Raw genomic sequence first — 15,827 nt, 5'->3', positions numbered from 1 at the left:
AGCGAAGACACAGACTTTGAAGCTGGAAGGAAATTTCTGTTTCCATCAGCTCATCTCACTGCTCCTACACAATGGCACCAGGTCAACTGACCACTGTAAGCCTTCCTGAAGGAAGGTCACAGAATGAATTCTGGCTGGGTGGTATCATGATACATTGTGTGGAAGGGCTTGAGGCCACTGTGCAGTCACTTCAGGCCAGGCCTCCTTGACTATCCCAAACCAACAAGAGCCCCGGGTTTACACAGCTCTTGCTCTTCCAACCTTGAGAAGTTCATTTCCGCTCTGACCGTGGGCCTGTCCTGAAGACTCTCAGAGCCCCTTTCGGCTAATAGGGGAGAAGATGACTGAAGATTTCTAACAATGGGCAAGGTCATTACCTCACAAGGGGCCTGTTCTATTAGATGATTCTAGTTAGAAAGTTCTTTTATGTTGAGTTGAGATCAACCCTGTGAATTCAACCACACAAACCTATCACTGCCCCTTCTTTATAATAATTCCTCAAGTATTCCAACAACTTTAAAAATACCACCATCATCATCAATGGAGTGCATACGTATGGAGTTTAGGGTCATTTCTCTCCTTCCACCTCTACATGGGGTCTGGGATGAAACTCAAGTTTGCCAGCCTTGTGTGAAAAGATTCTTAAGCTGCTGGGCCCATGCTGTTAGCCCAAATTTCCAATATTGGTCACTTTCTTCTGTGAGACCACTTAGTCAACATTTCTCTTTAATATCCAGTGCCCAGAATATACTGTAATATTGTAGAGTTGGAGTGTAACCAGCATGTGTTTGCTATTTATCTAGTAACGGAGCCTAAGAGCCTCACTGACTTGATGTAAAAAAGACAAGTGAGCATAGGCCAATCAGAGGATCACTACCACAGTCACATCTGTCTAAATGACCAAATACAGAGGGTGGTCAAGAGTACAGACGAAGGTTACATACCCTGCATGGGTTCATGCTTTAGAGACTTGCTTCTCTGTTTCCTTGCCTATCTAGCAGCAATAACAACTGTCTTGTCTCAATGAATTGGCATAAAAAAATTAAGTTGGATATCAGGTATAAAGTGTTTAGAACAAGAATCAGTATTATTAACTAAGGCAGGTAACTTGTTTAGCTAAGGTAACTTGGTGGCTATATATGTGCCTTTTACAGGATGGGCTTTTCACAAGTCACACGGGAAATGGCAAGCTTCAGTCATTTCCCTAGGAATTAAATATTGAGACATTACTGGATGAAAGCAAACTGACACTTTTTTAGGTTCAAAGGATGTGAGATCCTTCTTCAGAGAGAAGACAGGCTGAACTTTGCCAACTGAGGGGAAGCCAAGGGAAAGCAGAATAAACAGAAAACAACTACTACAGAAACAAACTCCCAGGATGCTCAGTCAAAGACGATATGGATGCAGAATTCCTGGGATTGTAAGGCCCACCACGGTATGTTCTCTTTGCTTACTGGTTTCGTTGAATGCAAACACTTTAGACTCTCCAGCCAGAATCATAACCCAACGCCATGCTTGGGTCTTTTCTGACCACTGTGCCCAAATACCTCACAAAAAGCAACTGAAGGGAGAAAGAACTTATTTGGGGTCACAGCTGGAGAAGAGAACCCCACCACAGCAGGTTAGACAAGGCAGCAGTGCACAGTCAGCTTCATGGGCACAGGAACAGGTGAGTGGGACTTCCCCATCTCCTCAGACCAGGAGGCGGAGAGCGAATGCTAACACTCCTTAGGCTTTCTTTTCTTGTTCAGGCTGGGCTCCCAGCCTAGGGGATGACACCACCCATATTTACCGTGGGTCTTCCCCTCTAAGTTAAATCTCTCTGGAAATGCCCTCATACGGAGAGAGGTATGTCTCATAGGTGATTCTAAATCGAGAGGAAGTAGGTGCTAAAGCGACTTTCAGCATACCTGCTTGAGCAAGTAACTCTGGGCAATAAGAGCTCTTTGCTCCAACACTCTTTCAGATATAGACATAAGAGCTTCTACTCACATGGTGCCTGCGTTTGACTCAGCAAGGAACCTGGTGGACATGCAGCAACAATGGAACTCCATGCACAGCTCAGCGACTACTGGAAAATGCTAAGGATGGCTAAATTAGCCAAGGAATCTCTGCATTCCTTCTGAGTTAAATAAGCACACAAGCAGATACCCCATGCTCTGTTCTGCCATCTTTGGCCACCCGCTCCCAATACCGGGGACGGGGCCTCAGGCCCCCTACATCCTTGGCAAGAGTCCTGCCACTTTTATTTTACACTTTATTGTGAGGCAAGGTCCCACTCAGTTGCCCAGTTTAATTAGCCCTGAGCTGTCCTGCAGCCAGGCAGGCCTTGAGCTTGAGAGTCCTTCTGCCTCAACATCCAACTGCGATTCCAGGCCTGAGTCACAAAGACTGACCACCTACTTACTTCAGAAGAAGATTTAAATACCAACACAGCTTTTTAAAAATGTGATGCATTTGTCAAGTTTATCTTAATCTCCATTAAGTCTTTGGGACTCATCTGAACAGCTCTGGAAGCTGTGACTGGAGTAATGTTTAGACCACCTCAAAGCCCTTCCCTGGTGAATCCCTAGCCATCAGTGATTACCATCTCATTGCTAATCGGTTGCTTTTCTCAACCATGCTCATTAACTCAAAGAAAGGCAGATGGAATGTTTCCTCAACCATCAAAGCTCCACAACATTTAGAAATTGGCCATGTCCTGCCAATCCTAAGAGGGAATGATGGCCACTCCATTCAGGATAACCACCATCTTACTAAACTGCACGTGCTCATCACTGCCTAGGTATCTTATACGTTATCACATTCATTTGATATCCAGAGCCCTAGGAATCAGGTACTCCACCACTGCAGAACTCTTTAAAGGGATTAGCTAATGTGGCCAAGGCCACATAACAGGACTGAGTCAGTCTCTTTGACTTCGTAACCTAAGCTCATAAGCTCTGCCCATCATGGCAGAATTTACACTAGAAACAACTTAATGAACACCAACCTAATTTACACATAAGATAGTACCACGGATATGAAAGTAAACCATGGAATGGGAGACTATGTAAGACACTACACACAGTGTACACCCACAATCCCCTGGCTCTACAGTCTTGGTGCCTTGTGCCTCAGTGGGACTCAAACACAAGGATACAGAAGTGATCCTGAGCTGCTTCAAGGGTAGCGAGGAGCTGCCCTGCTTGGTAGGACACTCTCTATGTGATCCATTTTAGCAGGGCTGAGCATTCATTTTCAGGCAAAGTCTAAGTTTTCCATTTTCCATCAACTATTTATAGATTGTCCATGTACCACCATTTCTTGTCAATATATCACCCTTAGGGACTTCAGGAAGACCAGAATTTGGCCACTCCTAGTCTCCAACCACAATCCCATCATACTGCACCATTAACCTCTGACACGAACCAGCTAAAATAGCGGTGTCAATAGCAGTGAAGATGATCTAGGAGGGCAGGATATTTAAATATTTCAGCAGGAAGACTGTCAATTACCACTTGAAAACATGCCTTTTGTTCCATTTTATGCCATGGAAAGTTCTACCCCGTTTCTATTGTAGCACAATGCTAAGCAGCCTAAACTTTTCAGCCTCTACATCTCCAGTCTAACAAACTTCAGAAAGAACAGTTGGTTGATGACATATCCAAGGCACCAAGTCTTCTCATGCTGACAGACACTTGGATCATGTATATCAAAACCACAGAACACTTAGGAGTAAGGTGGTACCCAGCACAAAGAGCCACAGTCCCTGCCCTCAGGGGGCCATGATAAAAATATAGACTTACCTGGGCACAGAGCAGTCTAGGGCTAGTTCTGTCTACAATAGGAGAAAACAAATGAGGCTGGCGGGCAAAGAATATGTGCACGAATGACTTGCATGATCTCTCCAAACCCAGGTTTTTCCATTTCCTTTGCCTTATCTGTTCAAAGCCCCGCACTTACCTACCCTTCAACTCAAATTATTCTAACCCTTACACTGTAAACTTTGGGACCTTCCTTCAGATTGACTCTAGCTCTCTTTGATTAAAAACATAATGTTCAGAAGAAGGCAAATGGCTAGTCCCACTGGTAGGACTAGCAAGGTACTTTCTATCTTAGCCAACCCCACCCTCACTCGGAGGATTGAATAATAAGCAACATTTTAGCCTTGGAAGCCCCAAGGGTCTCACGTTTATGGAGCCTGCTCAGATAACAGCAAGGCTATCTCTGCCTTCCGCTGTTTTATCCTCAAGCACTGAGCAGACAGAGGAGCCGAAGCTATAAGTCACTGGTATTTCAAGCATCCAGCATCACCTTTACCCCTCTGCCCCAAGGCCTTATAAACCACAGCTCTGGATCAATCTATTTGTTTGCTCTCTGTTAATTTGGAGACTATTCCATAAGCACAGATTGCATGAGCAGTACTAAAGCCAGTCTTTAGTGGACATAGTTTACAGATCCCTGATGGTTTCCATGCCCCTCTCCACAGAAGCTATTCTAAGACTTCCCAAGCTCCCACTCAGAGCCACACAACCTTTTTTTTTTGGGTTTCACTGAGAAAACGGTACCATTTGGGCTTGAAATACACATGCTTGCTACCCACACCTGCCCCCACCTCGGCTCGGGGCTCACATCGTGCCCCCGTTCTTACATCCATCGGCTCACTCAGCAATCCTGCCCCATCTAAGAGTTCCTTCCGTTCCTCATACAAACACACTCAAAAGCAAAGTGAAAAGGAACAAGGAAACAACAGTGTTCTCATCAGTCTGTGCTTCCAACAGCGAAGCCTCGGGAAAGAGCCTGTTGTCAAGCTCCAAGTTAACAGTGCAGCCTGCTGCATGCCACCCTGCCCTGGAAAGCACTCACAGCCACGTGACCACACGAACGAGCCCCAAGTTCACAAATGCAAGTCACCTTCTCAATTCCTCCTGGAACTGCCCTCTCCACAGCACCTGACATTGGGCGACTCCCATCTTGAAAGTCTCCGACGCTGGTTCTTATGACATCACCGCCCGGTGACCCCACCTCTTCACTGAGTCCTCTAGTCAAACCTTACATGTTAGCATTTTCCCAGGATTCTATTCTTGGCTTTCCTCTTCTCAAACTAAACTCTCCCCGGGGAGAAGGAGCGGCAAAGCGCTGTTTACACTATGAATTATCCCACATGCCCATAAATCAATAAGACTAAATTTGAATTCATTTGCTTCCTCTCCCCACTCATCTCCATACCAGAGCTCGCTCACCTCTGTCATGGTCCTCTCTGTCTGCTTACCTGCCTCCCGTGCACGCTCTGTGCACTAGCGTCAGCACCAGAGACTTCCTGGTGCGAGGGCGGGAAGTGCGCAGGTGTGAGGACTCCGCAAAAGCAATGCATTAAATGCATTACAGGGCAGCTAAGGGGTGTGCAGAAGAGGGAGTCCCCTGAACTAAGGGACATCTACGGGGAGATTTACATATGCAAACAGATAGAGATAAAGACATCTCCTCTGTAGCATTGCTCTACTTATCACAACTGCCAGTGATATGATACAACAGGAAGTCGATTTATACTTTGATTTTGTAAATGAAAGAGGCAGAGAAATGGGAGAAGTGGTAGGATTTCAACAACTGCAGGAAGAGAGAATCAGTTGGGGGGACAGGAAAGCTGGGGCAAAGCATGCTGGGCTGCAGGGTGTGGGAGGCCAACATCAGGACACCGGGAGGGGTCACACGGGATCTTTTATGTTTGAGTGGAGATGCAATTTGCAGGTGATGGCGAACAAGCTAGTCCCTTTAAGCAATGCAGCTTCTGATTAGAAAAGAGGCCAGAACAGAAGGGCCCTCTTTCAAAGTTCCCTGATGAGTTACCTCAGTGAGGAGAAATGAAAGCCTGAACTACAGCAACTGGTATAAAAATAAGAGGAGAAAATATTGGTTTTTTTAAGACTGTAGATACATAACAAAGGTTTTGAATACGTAAGAACAATAGAGTTAAATAAAGGATTAATTTAAAGGAAGCAAAAGCTTTAAAAACACAAAAATTAAGAAGTGAAAAGGAGCCAGTTAGTGGTGCCTTTAATCCCAACACTCTGGAAGCAGTGGCTGACGGATTTCTGTGACTCAAGGTCAGCCTGGTCTACAGAGCAAGTTCCGGGACTGCCAGAGCTACACAGAAAAACCTGTCTTGAAAGAACAAAACTGTTCAGGAACATTATTTTAAGGTGTGTGACTTTTTTTTATACTGCATTTGTTTAACTCCATGAAGCTGTGATTCTTTGCCTGTCTAAAATACCCGATGGTTTAGGAGGCAGGAGTAAGGATAGGTGAGGCCATCAGGCAAAAAGGATAAACAGAAGGAGAATGGAGGAACAGGGGGAGCAACAAGAGAAGAAGGGGAGGAGGACGTCAGGAGTCAGCCACCCAGCCACCCAGCCAGCCAGCCACCCAGCCAGCCACCCAGCCAGCCATGCAGTAAGAATGAAAGAAAGATATACAGGAAAAAGCCTAGAGGCAGAAGGCAGTCAGGATAATTTAAGAAAAGCTGGCTACAAATGAGTCAAGCTAAGGCCGGGCATCTATAAGTAAGAATAAGACTCTGTGTGTGATTTATCTGGGAGCTGGGTGGTGGGACCTCAAAAAGTCAGAACACAACACAAAACAACAACAAAAGATAAAAGTGAAAAGGAAAACAGTCCTTGCTGGTTGGTTTATTTGAAACAGTCTCTCTGTGTAGCCTAGGCTGCCCTAGCATTCACAGCACCCTTCCTGCCTCAGTCTCCCAAGTGCTGGGATTACAGGTATGAGCCACTGTGTATGCGTGTGTGTGTGTGTGTGTGTGTGTGTGTGTGTGTGTGTGTGTGTGTGTGTGTGTGTGTGTGAGAGAGAGAGAGAGAGAGAGAGAATATATTTAAACGTACATATTCAAAAATACACATTTAAAAAACACATTTAAACCCAAGTTTACTGAGCCAATAATTGATCATATATTTGGTGTTAGAATGTAAAACATTTATTAGAGTTAATTGTGTCAGTAAGGACTGAATTAAGCATCTACACATGCTTAAAAAATGCCACCCCACAGCCCTGGAACAAATAACTGAACATAGCCATACCGTGAAGCTGTTGTTCGCATTTTTTGTGCTTGCTTCAGCGACACTGGCATCTGAGAGGTCGACTTCATCAAATATCAAGGACTGTTGGTGGACAAGAACACAGACACATCATGTAGAAAGCCAGCTCTTCGGCACATTGTCACTATCAGCCCATGACGATGAAAGTGATGTCAAGAGCTAGGAACCATAAACGAATGTTAACTTAGGGGCACTCCACAAGCTTGTCTCAGGAAGAATGAATCCATTCCACATGGCTGCCCTATGAAGCTACGCAGCTTCTGCACAAACGAACAGTGTGTTCTGGAGCCTCTCTGCTATGGTCATGAGAACCAACTGAGACACACACACACACACACACACACACTCATTCTACACGCAAAGCTTGAGGCAAGTCTGCAGGCAATCGAAAGCCCACAGGTTTGCTGAGTAGAGACTGAGAACAAACCCTGCCTCACATCGTGGTGACTTACTGAATGCTCTGGACTTATTGTCCTTGTCTTCCAAAATATGGCCAAATAAGATGGTGGTGGTGTAAAGGGAGACTTTTCTCTGTCTAGTATGGGTCCTACTGGACCTGTTGACCTGTTTCTCTCTGCCCACGGGGTCCCCAAAGTCACGATGAAATAACCACTCAGAGACTTAATACATATTACTGGCTAGCTCTCTCTTAATTATTTCTATTCATCTGTGTATCACCACGTGAACTTGGCTTACCCAGGTGATACCCTGGTGTCGCTCCTCTCCGGCAGCTACGTGGTGGCTCTCTCTCATCTTCCTTCTCCCTGCCTCTTTGTAGAATTCCCACTTAGCTAAATTCTACCTGTCTGTTGACCAAAACAGCTTAATTCATCAACCAAGAGAAACACCTAGTCACAGCATACACAGGACATCCCCCCCCCATGCTCTGCAAACAGAAGACCGTGTTTCTCTCACTCTTATACATAATTTTAAACAAAGGGTGTCAGTGGTGAAAGCTCCAGGAAAAAAATGGAATTTTTTAAAGGAACAAAATATCCATCAGTAAATATGAATAAATAAATGCATCTTTCCGGTTTTTAGTGAGCTGCTCATTGTTCAGTTTTCAAGCCAGTGGACTTCCAGCACAAGCGGAGGAGCCATTCATCTCCACAACTGCAGAGAAACATGTCTCCATGTCTCCCCTTCCTGATAGCTTCCACTCTCCCAACCAGGGAGTTCTATTAAGGGGGTTGCGTTACATTTACTATAATTTCATTAATTTACTTTAATTCAACTAGACATGCTCCCAAACTGGAAGGGGCGTACAATATGGCCAGTCCATTAAACAGACAAAGCCCACTGAAGTGTGCGTGAGATTGACTTTCAAACGTGGAGGACCGGAGTCACAAGGAAATGCTATGGAAAGTCACCAACAGTTTTCTCAGCAGAAAACAAACCCGTCATCTCATACATGGACTCCTGGAGGGCATCTTAAAGGGACACACAGTCAAATCAGGGTAATCAAGAAGCTGATGTTTCTACAGAGGAGTGTGCAAAGACACAAGGGAGCCGGACCAGGGACAACAGTCAACATCAGACTTCTAAAATAAGATTACTTGATTTTGTTATTACTTTAACCTGAGTATTCCATTATTCCTTCTACTACTGTCCCACAAACCAAGAATTAGGTTTGCTGACTGGTTGCTTTTTCAGCTTCTACTAATGACTCTACTGATTACATCAGGAACATGCATTTTTAAAAATGGAAATGATTATTCCTCTGGCATCTTAATGTTTTCTTTTCAGGCAACATAAAAATGTCAGTTTTAATAGAGATCTTCTTCCCAAACTACATTATTGTTTCATTCAACTGTTATATAGAAATTATCTAAAGTCTCAGTTTCATTTGTATGATGTGATTTTTCACTCTTAATTGCTACCATAACGAAGAGATTATTTGTGCCTGGGACTGTGAAAGCACTTTGCAGGTATGGTCTTACCCCTTCCTTCTCTCAGTAACTGCACATGACAGCCTCAGGCACACTGTGGTCTGGGCATGAGTTGAGCTGTGAACATATCAGTCCCTAGCATGCAAATTCCTACCAGCTATAACAACTCTCACTTTCTTATAATCAAAAAAAGATTTAAAAGGGAAAAAGAAGAAATCCAAAGTTTTGAATGTATTCTAAGTTATTTATAACTTATTTTAATTAGAAGAAAAAAAGAGTATCAAACTACGCTAGACTAGCGGCCCATATGACTCGATAGCTCCCCCTTGGGGTGGAGTGAAGGATGACCACATTTATAATACATCCATGTGAGGACAGCGAAGCTACAACGAGGACCCAAGACAAATGCAGCTTGTACAATCAGAGGTGTCGATCTCGTCATGGCATACATTGCTTGGAAACAGTGTTGCTGAGTTACCTTTGAGTCCTTGGCATAATAAAGTGTGCGGCCTCGAAGTTTGAAGTATCTCTTCTTCCACCTTTGGAAAGAGCTGGTTTGCTTCAGCAGCTGCCCTTCCTTAATACTGGTCTGGGGACAAAAGATGAAAGTCAAACTCCACACCAAGTTCCATTCAGAACCAATGAGCCATGCCCAATAGAATTCGGGACACTGTGGCTAACACCTTGCAAATTACGGGAGAGAACATTTGGTTCATATCACAGGTCAATCAAGAGAATGTACATAAAGTACCGGAGAGTAGAAGCGAATTTCACATGGTTCTCAAAGAATTTACAGGTAGAATCGGCTACTGATAAGACTCTGGGAGACAGAGAGCCACTGTCTTCAGCTGTGCACCTACTGGTGAATCCACCAGGCTCCACAGGACAGTTCCAAACCCAAGGCCATGCAGACAGTCCTGGTTAAACTCTGGCGGGGCGGGGTGTCACAAAACAAAACAAAAAGACATGAATGTGAGGAAGAGATCGGGTGGGGGCAGGGTAAAGAAAGATAAAAGAAGGTAGGGATGAGGGAAGTCAGGATTCAATGATGCAACTGTCAAAGAACAAATATAATTCATTTAGCAAAAGCATCCATAGACAGTATGAACAGCGCGCATGCGCACACGCACACACACACACACACACACACACACACACAAGCTGACATCTGCAATAGAGTGTGAGCTTACATATGTGAGAAGGCCAGAGGGGCGGGGTCACCTGCAAACGGCCTCTGGAGCCAGACACATGTTAATTCCTACCTTCAATACATATAACTGATGAGCTTAGGCAAGTCACTAACTCCTTCGTGTTCATTTGTACAAAAGGGATACGAGCAGGATTTACTGGACAGGCGAGTGTGACAAACAGCAGACACGGTTAGATGCCAGTTATTGCAGCAAACAGAGACACAAAGTGCTACTAGTGGTAGCCCGGCACAGAAAGCATCAGCCAACATAGTCGAGGAAGGGCTCCCTGAAGAAGCCTCTATGGAAGGCCCTCATGCAACAACAACAAACAGCGTATTTGGGACATACAAAGGCAGGCGGGGTTGGATCTGAAATGTTCATGAAAGGACCACATGCCAAAGGCTGGGTCATCAACGGTGGCAGTGTTTGGAGGCAGAGGTCAAGCCTTGATCTCAGTGAGCCTTGTCTCAATAACCGCCCATTCCATTCTTATTCTCTGTGCTTCTCTGTGATGCAACTCACTTATTTTACAGTCCCTGAGTTTATTACGTGTAATAAAAAGTTAACGCTTCGCTTGAATCGGGAGACAAAGAGAAAAAAGTGAGTGAGGCAGACTACTCAGGAGCCTGCTAGCTAAGACTGCCCTCAGGAGACATGTCATAACACTGTCTTCAAGAGGGGTCCAGGATGACTCACACTTATTCTGAATTCAATTCAAGAATACTAATGCTACGCCGGGCGGTGGTGGTACACGCCTTTAATCCCGGCCCTCGGGAGGCAGAGGCAGGCGGATCTCTGTGAGTTCGAGGCCGGGCTGGACCGACAGCCTCCAAAACAATACAGAGAAACCCTGTCTCGTAAAACCAAAAAAAAAAAAAAAAAAAAAGAACAGTAATGCTACAGTGAACCCCCAAGGCAAAAACAAAAAAAAAACAAACAAACAAAAAAAACCAAACAAATGGAAAAAAAAACCAGGGCAGAGAAGGAGTTCTAAATTGTCCCACTGAACTGCAAGGGGGCATCTCAAACACCCAGGGCATTACCTCCCACGGGCTACTGAGGCCTGGATGAATGAATGGCTGAGATGAAACCTCTGTTTCCAGGGCTTATTTGCAAATTTTTTACTAATGCTCTACATTATCAATAAGCTAGGACATTTGAGAAAAGTTTCTTGCTCGGAAGGTCACGAGGTCACGTTCATGCTTACTTTGCTTTTCAGGCTCACTTTGCAGTGTGTTCTGAGAGTGTCTACCGAGAAATCATTGCAATCTAATGGTGACAAAATACTTCAGAAACTTCAATGCCAGAGAATGGGTCCAAAATCCGACAGACTTTAAGCCAGGCTCCACAACACATTAACAACATGGATCTAGGACACTTTGCTTCTTTACGGCCACACTTCCTATCCAAAGAAAAGAAGGCCAGAGTGCCAATTCATACGCTTATTGCTTCTAAGTTCATGGTACAGCATGTCTGGAGAGCACTTAGAACAGTATTTGGGCTACAGAAAATCTCGGTAAGTGGCACCAAGTAGTATTATGATGATGATTTCATTGTGCTCTTAAGTTCAGAGAGTATTTTCCAGGCATGAATTCTAAGAGCTTCCTGGAAAAGGTAAGTGTTCATCGGCCTGGTCGGGGCAAATAACAGCTAGAGTGCATGGGAAGTATCAAGGCAAGAAGCTACAAGACATGAGATTCGGGATCTGCCAGCTGTGAGGAGGAGCCCGAACTTTTACTGTAAATGCAAAAGGCTAGTGAAATGTTTGAGGCAGGGGAGTAGCTTCTACTGGGCATGCTGGACAGCCAAGCCCAGGAGACTTCATCTCGGACAGCTAAATGAAGCAAACGGATGAGAACACAGCTATACAGGGAGCGTGTGTGTGTGTTGGGGTAGGGGGACACTTTGGAGAAGCGCAGCTCCAAGATCCATTCTTACATTCAATAAGGAGTGCAATGAAGAGGCTAACACACTACAGAGAACTGGTGAAAACCACCACTGCCCTCTGAAGTCAAGACCTCCCCGGAATAGCTCTGGCCCACTCTGGGAACCAGCAAACCAACACCAGAGACAGTGGAGACTACACACTGGGGTTACTGTTCTAACAGATCCGACCAGCCCACACTTGGGCACCTTCCTTGTGTTGTACGAGCAGGGTGGCTCATCTCAGCTCTCCCAGGACCGAGATAAACGCTATAAATTCTGAACAGACTCTCACTCCTTAGGCAGCAGAATGAGACAGGGCATCTCCCATGACCCCACGCGCACACATCCTTCCCGCTCTCCCGCCTGCCCTGCCTTTCTCCACCTCTTAGCTTTTCCCTTCAGGCAGCCGAACAGCACGCGTTACTTCTCCTAAAAGTCTTTTTAAATCCAACTGCAAAGAACTGTCATCCCTCGTCTAGAGCCTAACCTGGTAGCAAGGAGAGGTTCTCTACATGCTGGATTTTAGGTCTCATTAGGAAGATTTCACCAGTCATGAAAACATCCTTCTTCAGACTGACTCTGGCAACTCCTCGGGGAGAGACTCCACGGCGGAGGCAGAATCCCAGGTCACCACCAACCACAGAGGCCACTGGTGAGGAGCCAGGGCGGAAGCACTGTGACCCAGGTCACACTGGGGACACATCTTCGAGGACATACACCTGCCTTTCTGATCGAGTCCTGGGGGAGTCCCCCTTGTGTCTGAATCCCAGGATCCTGTCTTCTCCTGAATCTGTAAGAGCACTCTCCCCTCCTCTCCCCTACCTTTGAACTGATGCTCTACTTGTGAGCCAATTGACTCTGATGCAGCTGGGAGGCAGGGACAGGAGGGTCCCTGGGGCTGACTGGTCAGCCAGCCTAGCCAATCAGCAAGTTCCAGATTCACTGAGAAACTCAGTCCCAGAAACCAAGCAGCTGGGGAAGATACCTTGAGCTGACACAAATACATACAGAACCAAAACATTTTCACTCTGTGTTTTTCCTATTCATCCTGGCTTATTTCAAATAGTAAATTAGCAAGGTGGGAACATCTTGGTAATCTGCTTATTTTAGTTTGAGACTATGGAAGGAAAATCTTACTTATGCCTTAATAACTTCCCATAGCCAAACAACAGTTTCCAATCTTACTCTACTCAGTTTCAGGGCTTGGAGCTTCAGGAAGCATACACTGTGACTCATAGATGGGCAGAACCATAAAACAAGTTAAGAATGTGGGAAGAAAGGTGTTAGACACTCTAGTAGTGTGGTGATTTGAATAAGAATGGGCCCCACAGGCCACCATAGTTGAATGCTTAGTCATCTAGGAGTGGCACTATTTGAAAGGATTATAAGGTTTGGAGGAAGTGTGTCACTGCTGATGATGGGCTGTGACGTTTAAAAGCCCACCCCAGGTCCAATGTCTCTCTTTGTCTGTTTCTCTCTCTGTCTCCCCATCTCCCTCCCTCCCTCCCTCCCTCCCTCCCTCCCTCCCTCCCTCTCTCTCTCTCTCTCTCTCTCTGCCTGTGGACCAGGTTATAGCTCTCAGCTGTGCTCTAGCCCCATGCCTGCTGCCACGCTCTCCACCATGATGACAGTGGACTAAGCCTCTGAAACTGTAAGGCAGCCCCAATGAAATGTTTTCTTTTATAAGAGTTGCTTGGGTCATGATGTCCTTTCACAGAGACAGAACAGTGGCTAAGACATGTAAGAGGGGAGCATCAATGACAACATTCGTGAAAGCTCCAGCGAGTGATTAGAGAGTAGAGGTTTTTTTTTTGGGGGGGGGGGTTTGAGACAGGGTTTCTCTGTATTGTTTTAGAGGCTGTCCTAGTACTAGCTCTTGTAGACCAGGCTGACCTCGAACTCATAGAGATCTGCATGCCTCTGCCTCCGGAGTGCTGGAATTAAAGGCGTGCGCCACCAACGCCCGGAGAGAGTAGGGTATTCTCTAAAAGAATCTTAACTCAGCATTTACGATTAAAATGAGAAAAGTGCCCTGCAACTTGTATGTTTTGTAAGATTTTCCGTGGACACATCTCGTTCTGTTCCAGTCCTCCCAAAAAGGCCATTCATGCAGCCAACTGACTCGTGTCTTTTGTTTTCTTTTCTTTGTTGATGATCGAAGCTAGAGTCTTGTCTTGATTTAAAGGCAAAGCGTACAAAAATAAATGCTTTGTGGCTTATCTAGAAATAACATGGAAAATACTGTTGTCACTTTGGTAAAGAAAATCAATTTTGTTTAGCCTATTTCAATATAAATAAACTCTCTGATCTGAAAGGAGTATGAAGTGTTAGTACACAGACAAAAAACAGTGCACTGTGCAAAAACAGAGGAGGGTTCTGCAGTGGGGACCCTACTCCTCAAGGACAAACCCAGGCAAGAGGAGGCTTACTTCCCTCTGATGGCTGGGCTCCGATGGGTAAGCCCAAATCCAACAACCACACAGATGACTCTGATTAAACATGAGACAGACAATAAAACCAAAGTCAGGAACAGAACCACAAGGGAGGAGGGGGCTTTGTGGGGTGGAAGAAGATAAGAAATGATGAGAGAGAGAGAGAGAGAGAGAGAGAGAGAGAGAGAGAGAGAGAGAGAGAGAGAGAGAGAGAGAGAGAGAGAAGAACTAGTCGCATTATATACACATATGAAGCTGCCAAATAACTAAATAAAAATCATACTGCTAGGCAATGTAACTATACTAAACATGACTGAAATGCGTATTTATAAGCATTAAGGCAGTAAAGTTTATGTCCTTTGATTTTTTTTTTTTTTTGGTTTTTTTACGAGACAGAGTTTCTCTGTATTGTTTTGGAGGCTGTCGGTCCAGCCCAGCCTCGAACTCACAGAGATCCGCCTGCCTCTGCCTCCCGAGTGCTGGGATTAAAGGTGTGCACCACCACCGCCCGGCTGTCCTTTGAATATTTAAAAAAAAATAAAAATAAATTTTAAAGGAAAAAAGTATAAAACTCAGTTAACAGTCCAAAAAGCCATTGGAATAAGGGCAGAATATTTTTTAAAGGGGAGTGTCAGTATCTTAGGACAAAATTGGTGATATATCCTACAAAACTACACTGAGGACCAAGGGCCACCTCTCTCTCCAGTCCAAACCTAAAGCCTCACTTATCACAGGGCTGCCTTTGAGACCAGACAAGGCCCTCTGTGAAGCCCACATGAAAACAGGCCTCCGCCACGATGTCATGCAGCATCAGATTAGCTGATGTCAGTCTGTCCTCTTCAGAGAGCTGCTGTTTCTCTCCCGTGCATACAGAACAACCATGCTCCTCTGGTACAGTCTCATTTCAAGATACTTTGAGGAAACAGGCAGGTAAATCCTTTGGTTACTGCCAAGGGGAGATGAGAGGAAGGGGACTCTCAGGAAGTACCTTGCTGAAACATCTCAAATCACGTGGGGTAGAATCCTAGAATCCTCCAGTGTGGACAGTGTTAATTAAGAAGCTGTGAAAATCTAGCCTGTCTCAAGAATTAATCATTCCTGAATTCAAATTACAGCAGCACAAGTATCAGGATTTTATTTATTATTAATTATTCATACAATGCACCCCAATCATACTTGCTTCTCATTCCTCTTGGGTCCACTATCCCACCCATCCCCCCAAAAGTAATAATAATAATAATAATATTAATAATAAATAACAAAAAACACCAAGTCCAATTTGTGTTGCTCACATACTCA

General features: G+C 44.9%; 1 protein-coding gene across 7 annotated transcripts in view; it reads right to left on the bottom strand.

The window, feature by feature from the left end:
- Dgkh (diacylglycerol kinase eta) overlaps window positions 1-15,827 on the bottom strand; it is a 172,780-nt gene that overhangs the window by 85,021 nt on the left and 71,932 nt on the right. For 6 of the 7 annotated variants that reach the window (XM_021227669.2, XM_021227666.2, XM_005070936.4 and 3 more), the window contains exons 3-4: window positions 9,459-9,569; window positions 7,074-7,154 (exon numbers count right to left, since the gene is read on the bottom strand). In XM_021227669.2, the coding sequence (XP_021083328.1) occupies window positions 7,074-7,154; window positions 9,459-9,569 (192 nt within the window). Of the gene's footprint in view, window positions 1-261; window positions 3,460-7,073; window positions 7,155-9,458; window positions 9,570-15,827 lie in introns of those variants that run through there. The other variant, XM_040757188.1, reaches the window with a different exon arrangement.

The sequence above is a fragment of the Mesocricetus auratus genome, unplaced genomic scaffold (assembly GCF_017639785.1).
Source record: "Mesocricetus auratus isolate SY011 unplaced genomic scaffold, BCM_Maur_2.0 Super-Scaffold_2245, whole genome shotgun sequence".
Classification (NCBI taxonomy): domain Eukaryota; kingdom Metazoa; phylum Chordata; class Mammalia; order Rodentia; family Cricetidae; genus Mesocricetus; species Mesocricetus auratus.
Note: the sequence above shows the minus strand (reverse complement) of the source record. Positions and strands in the feature narration are given on the sequence as shown.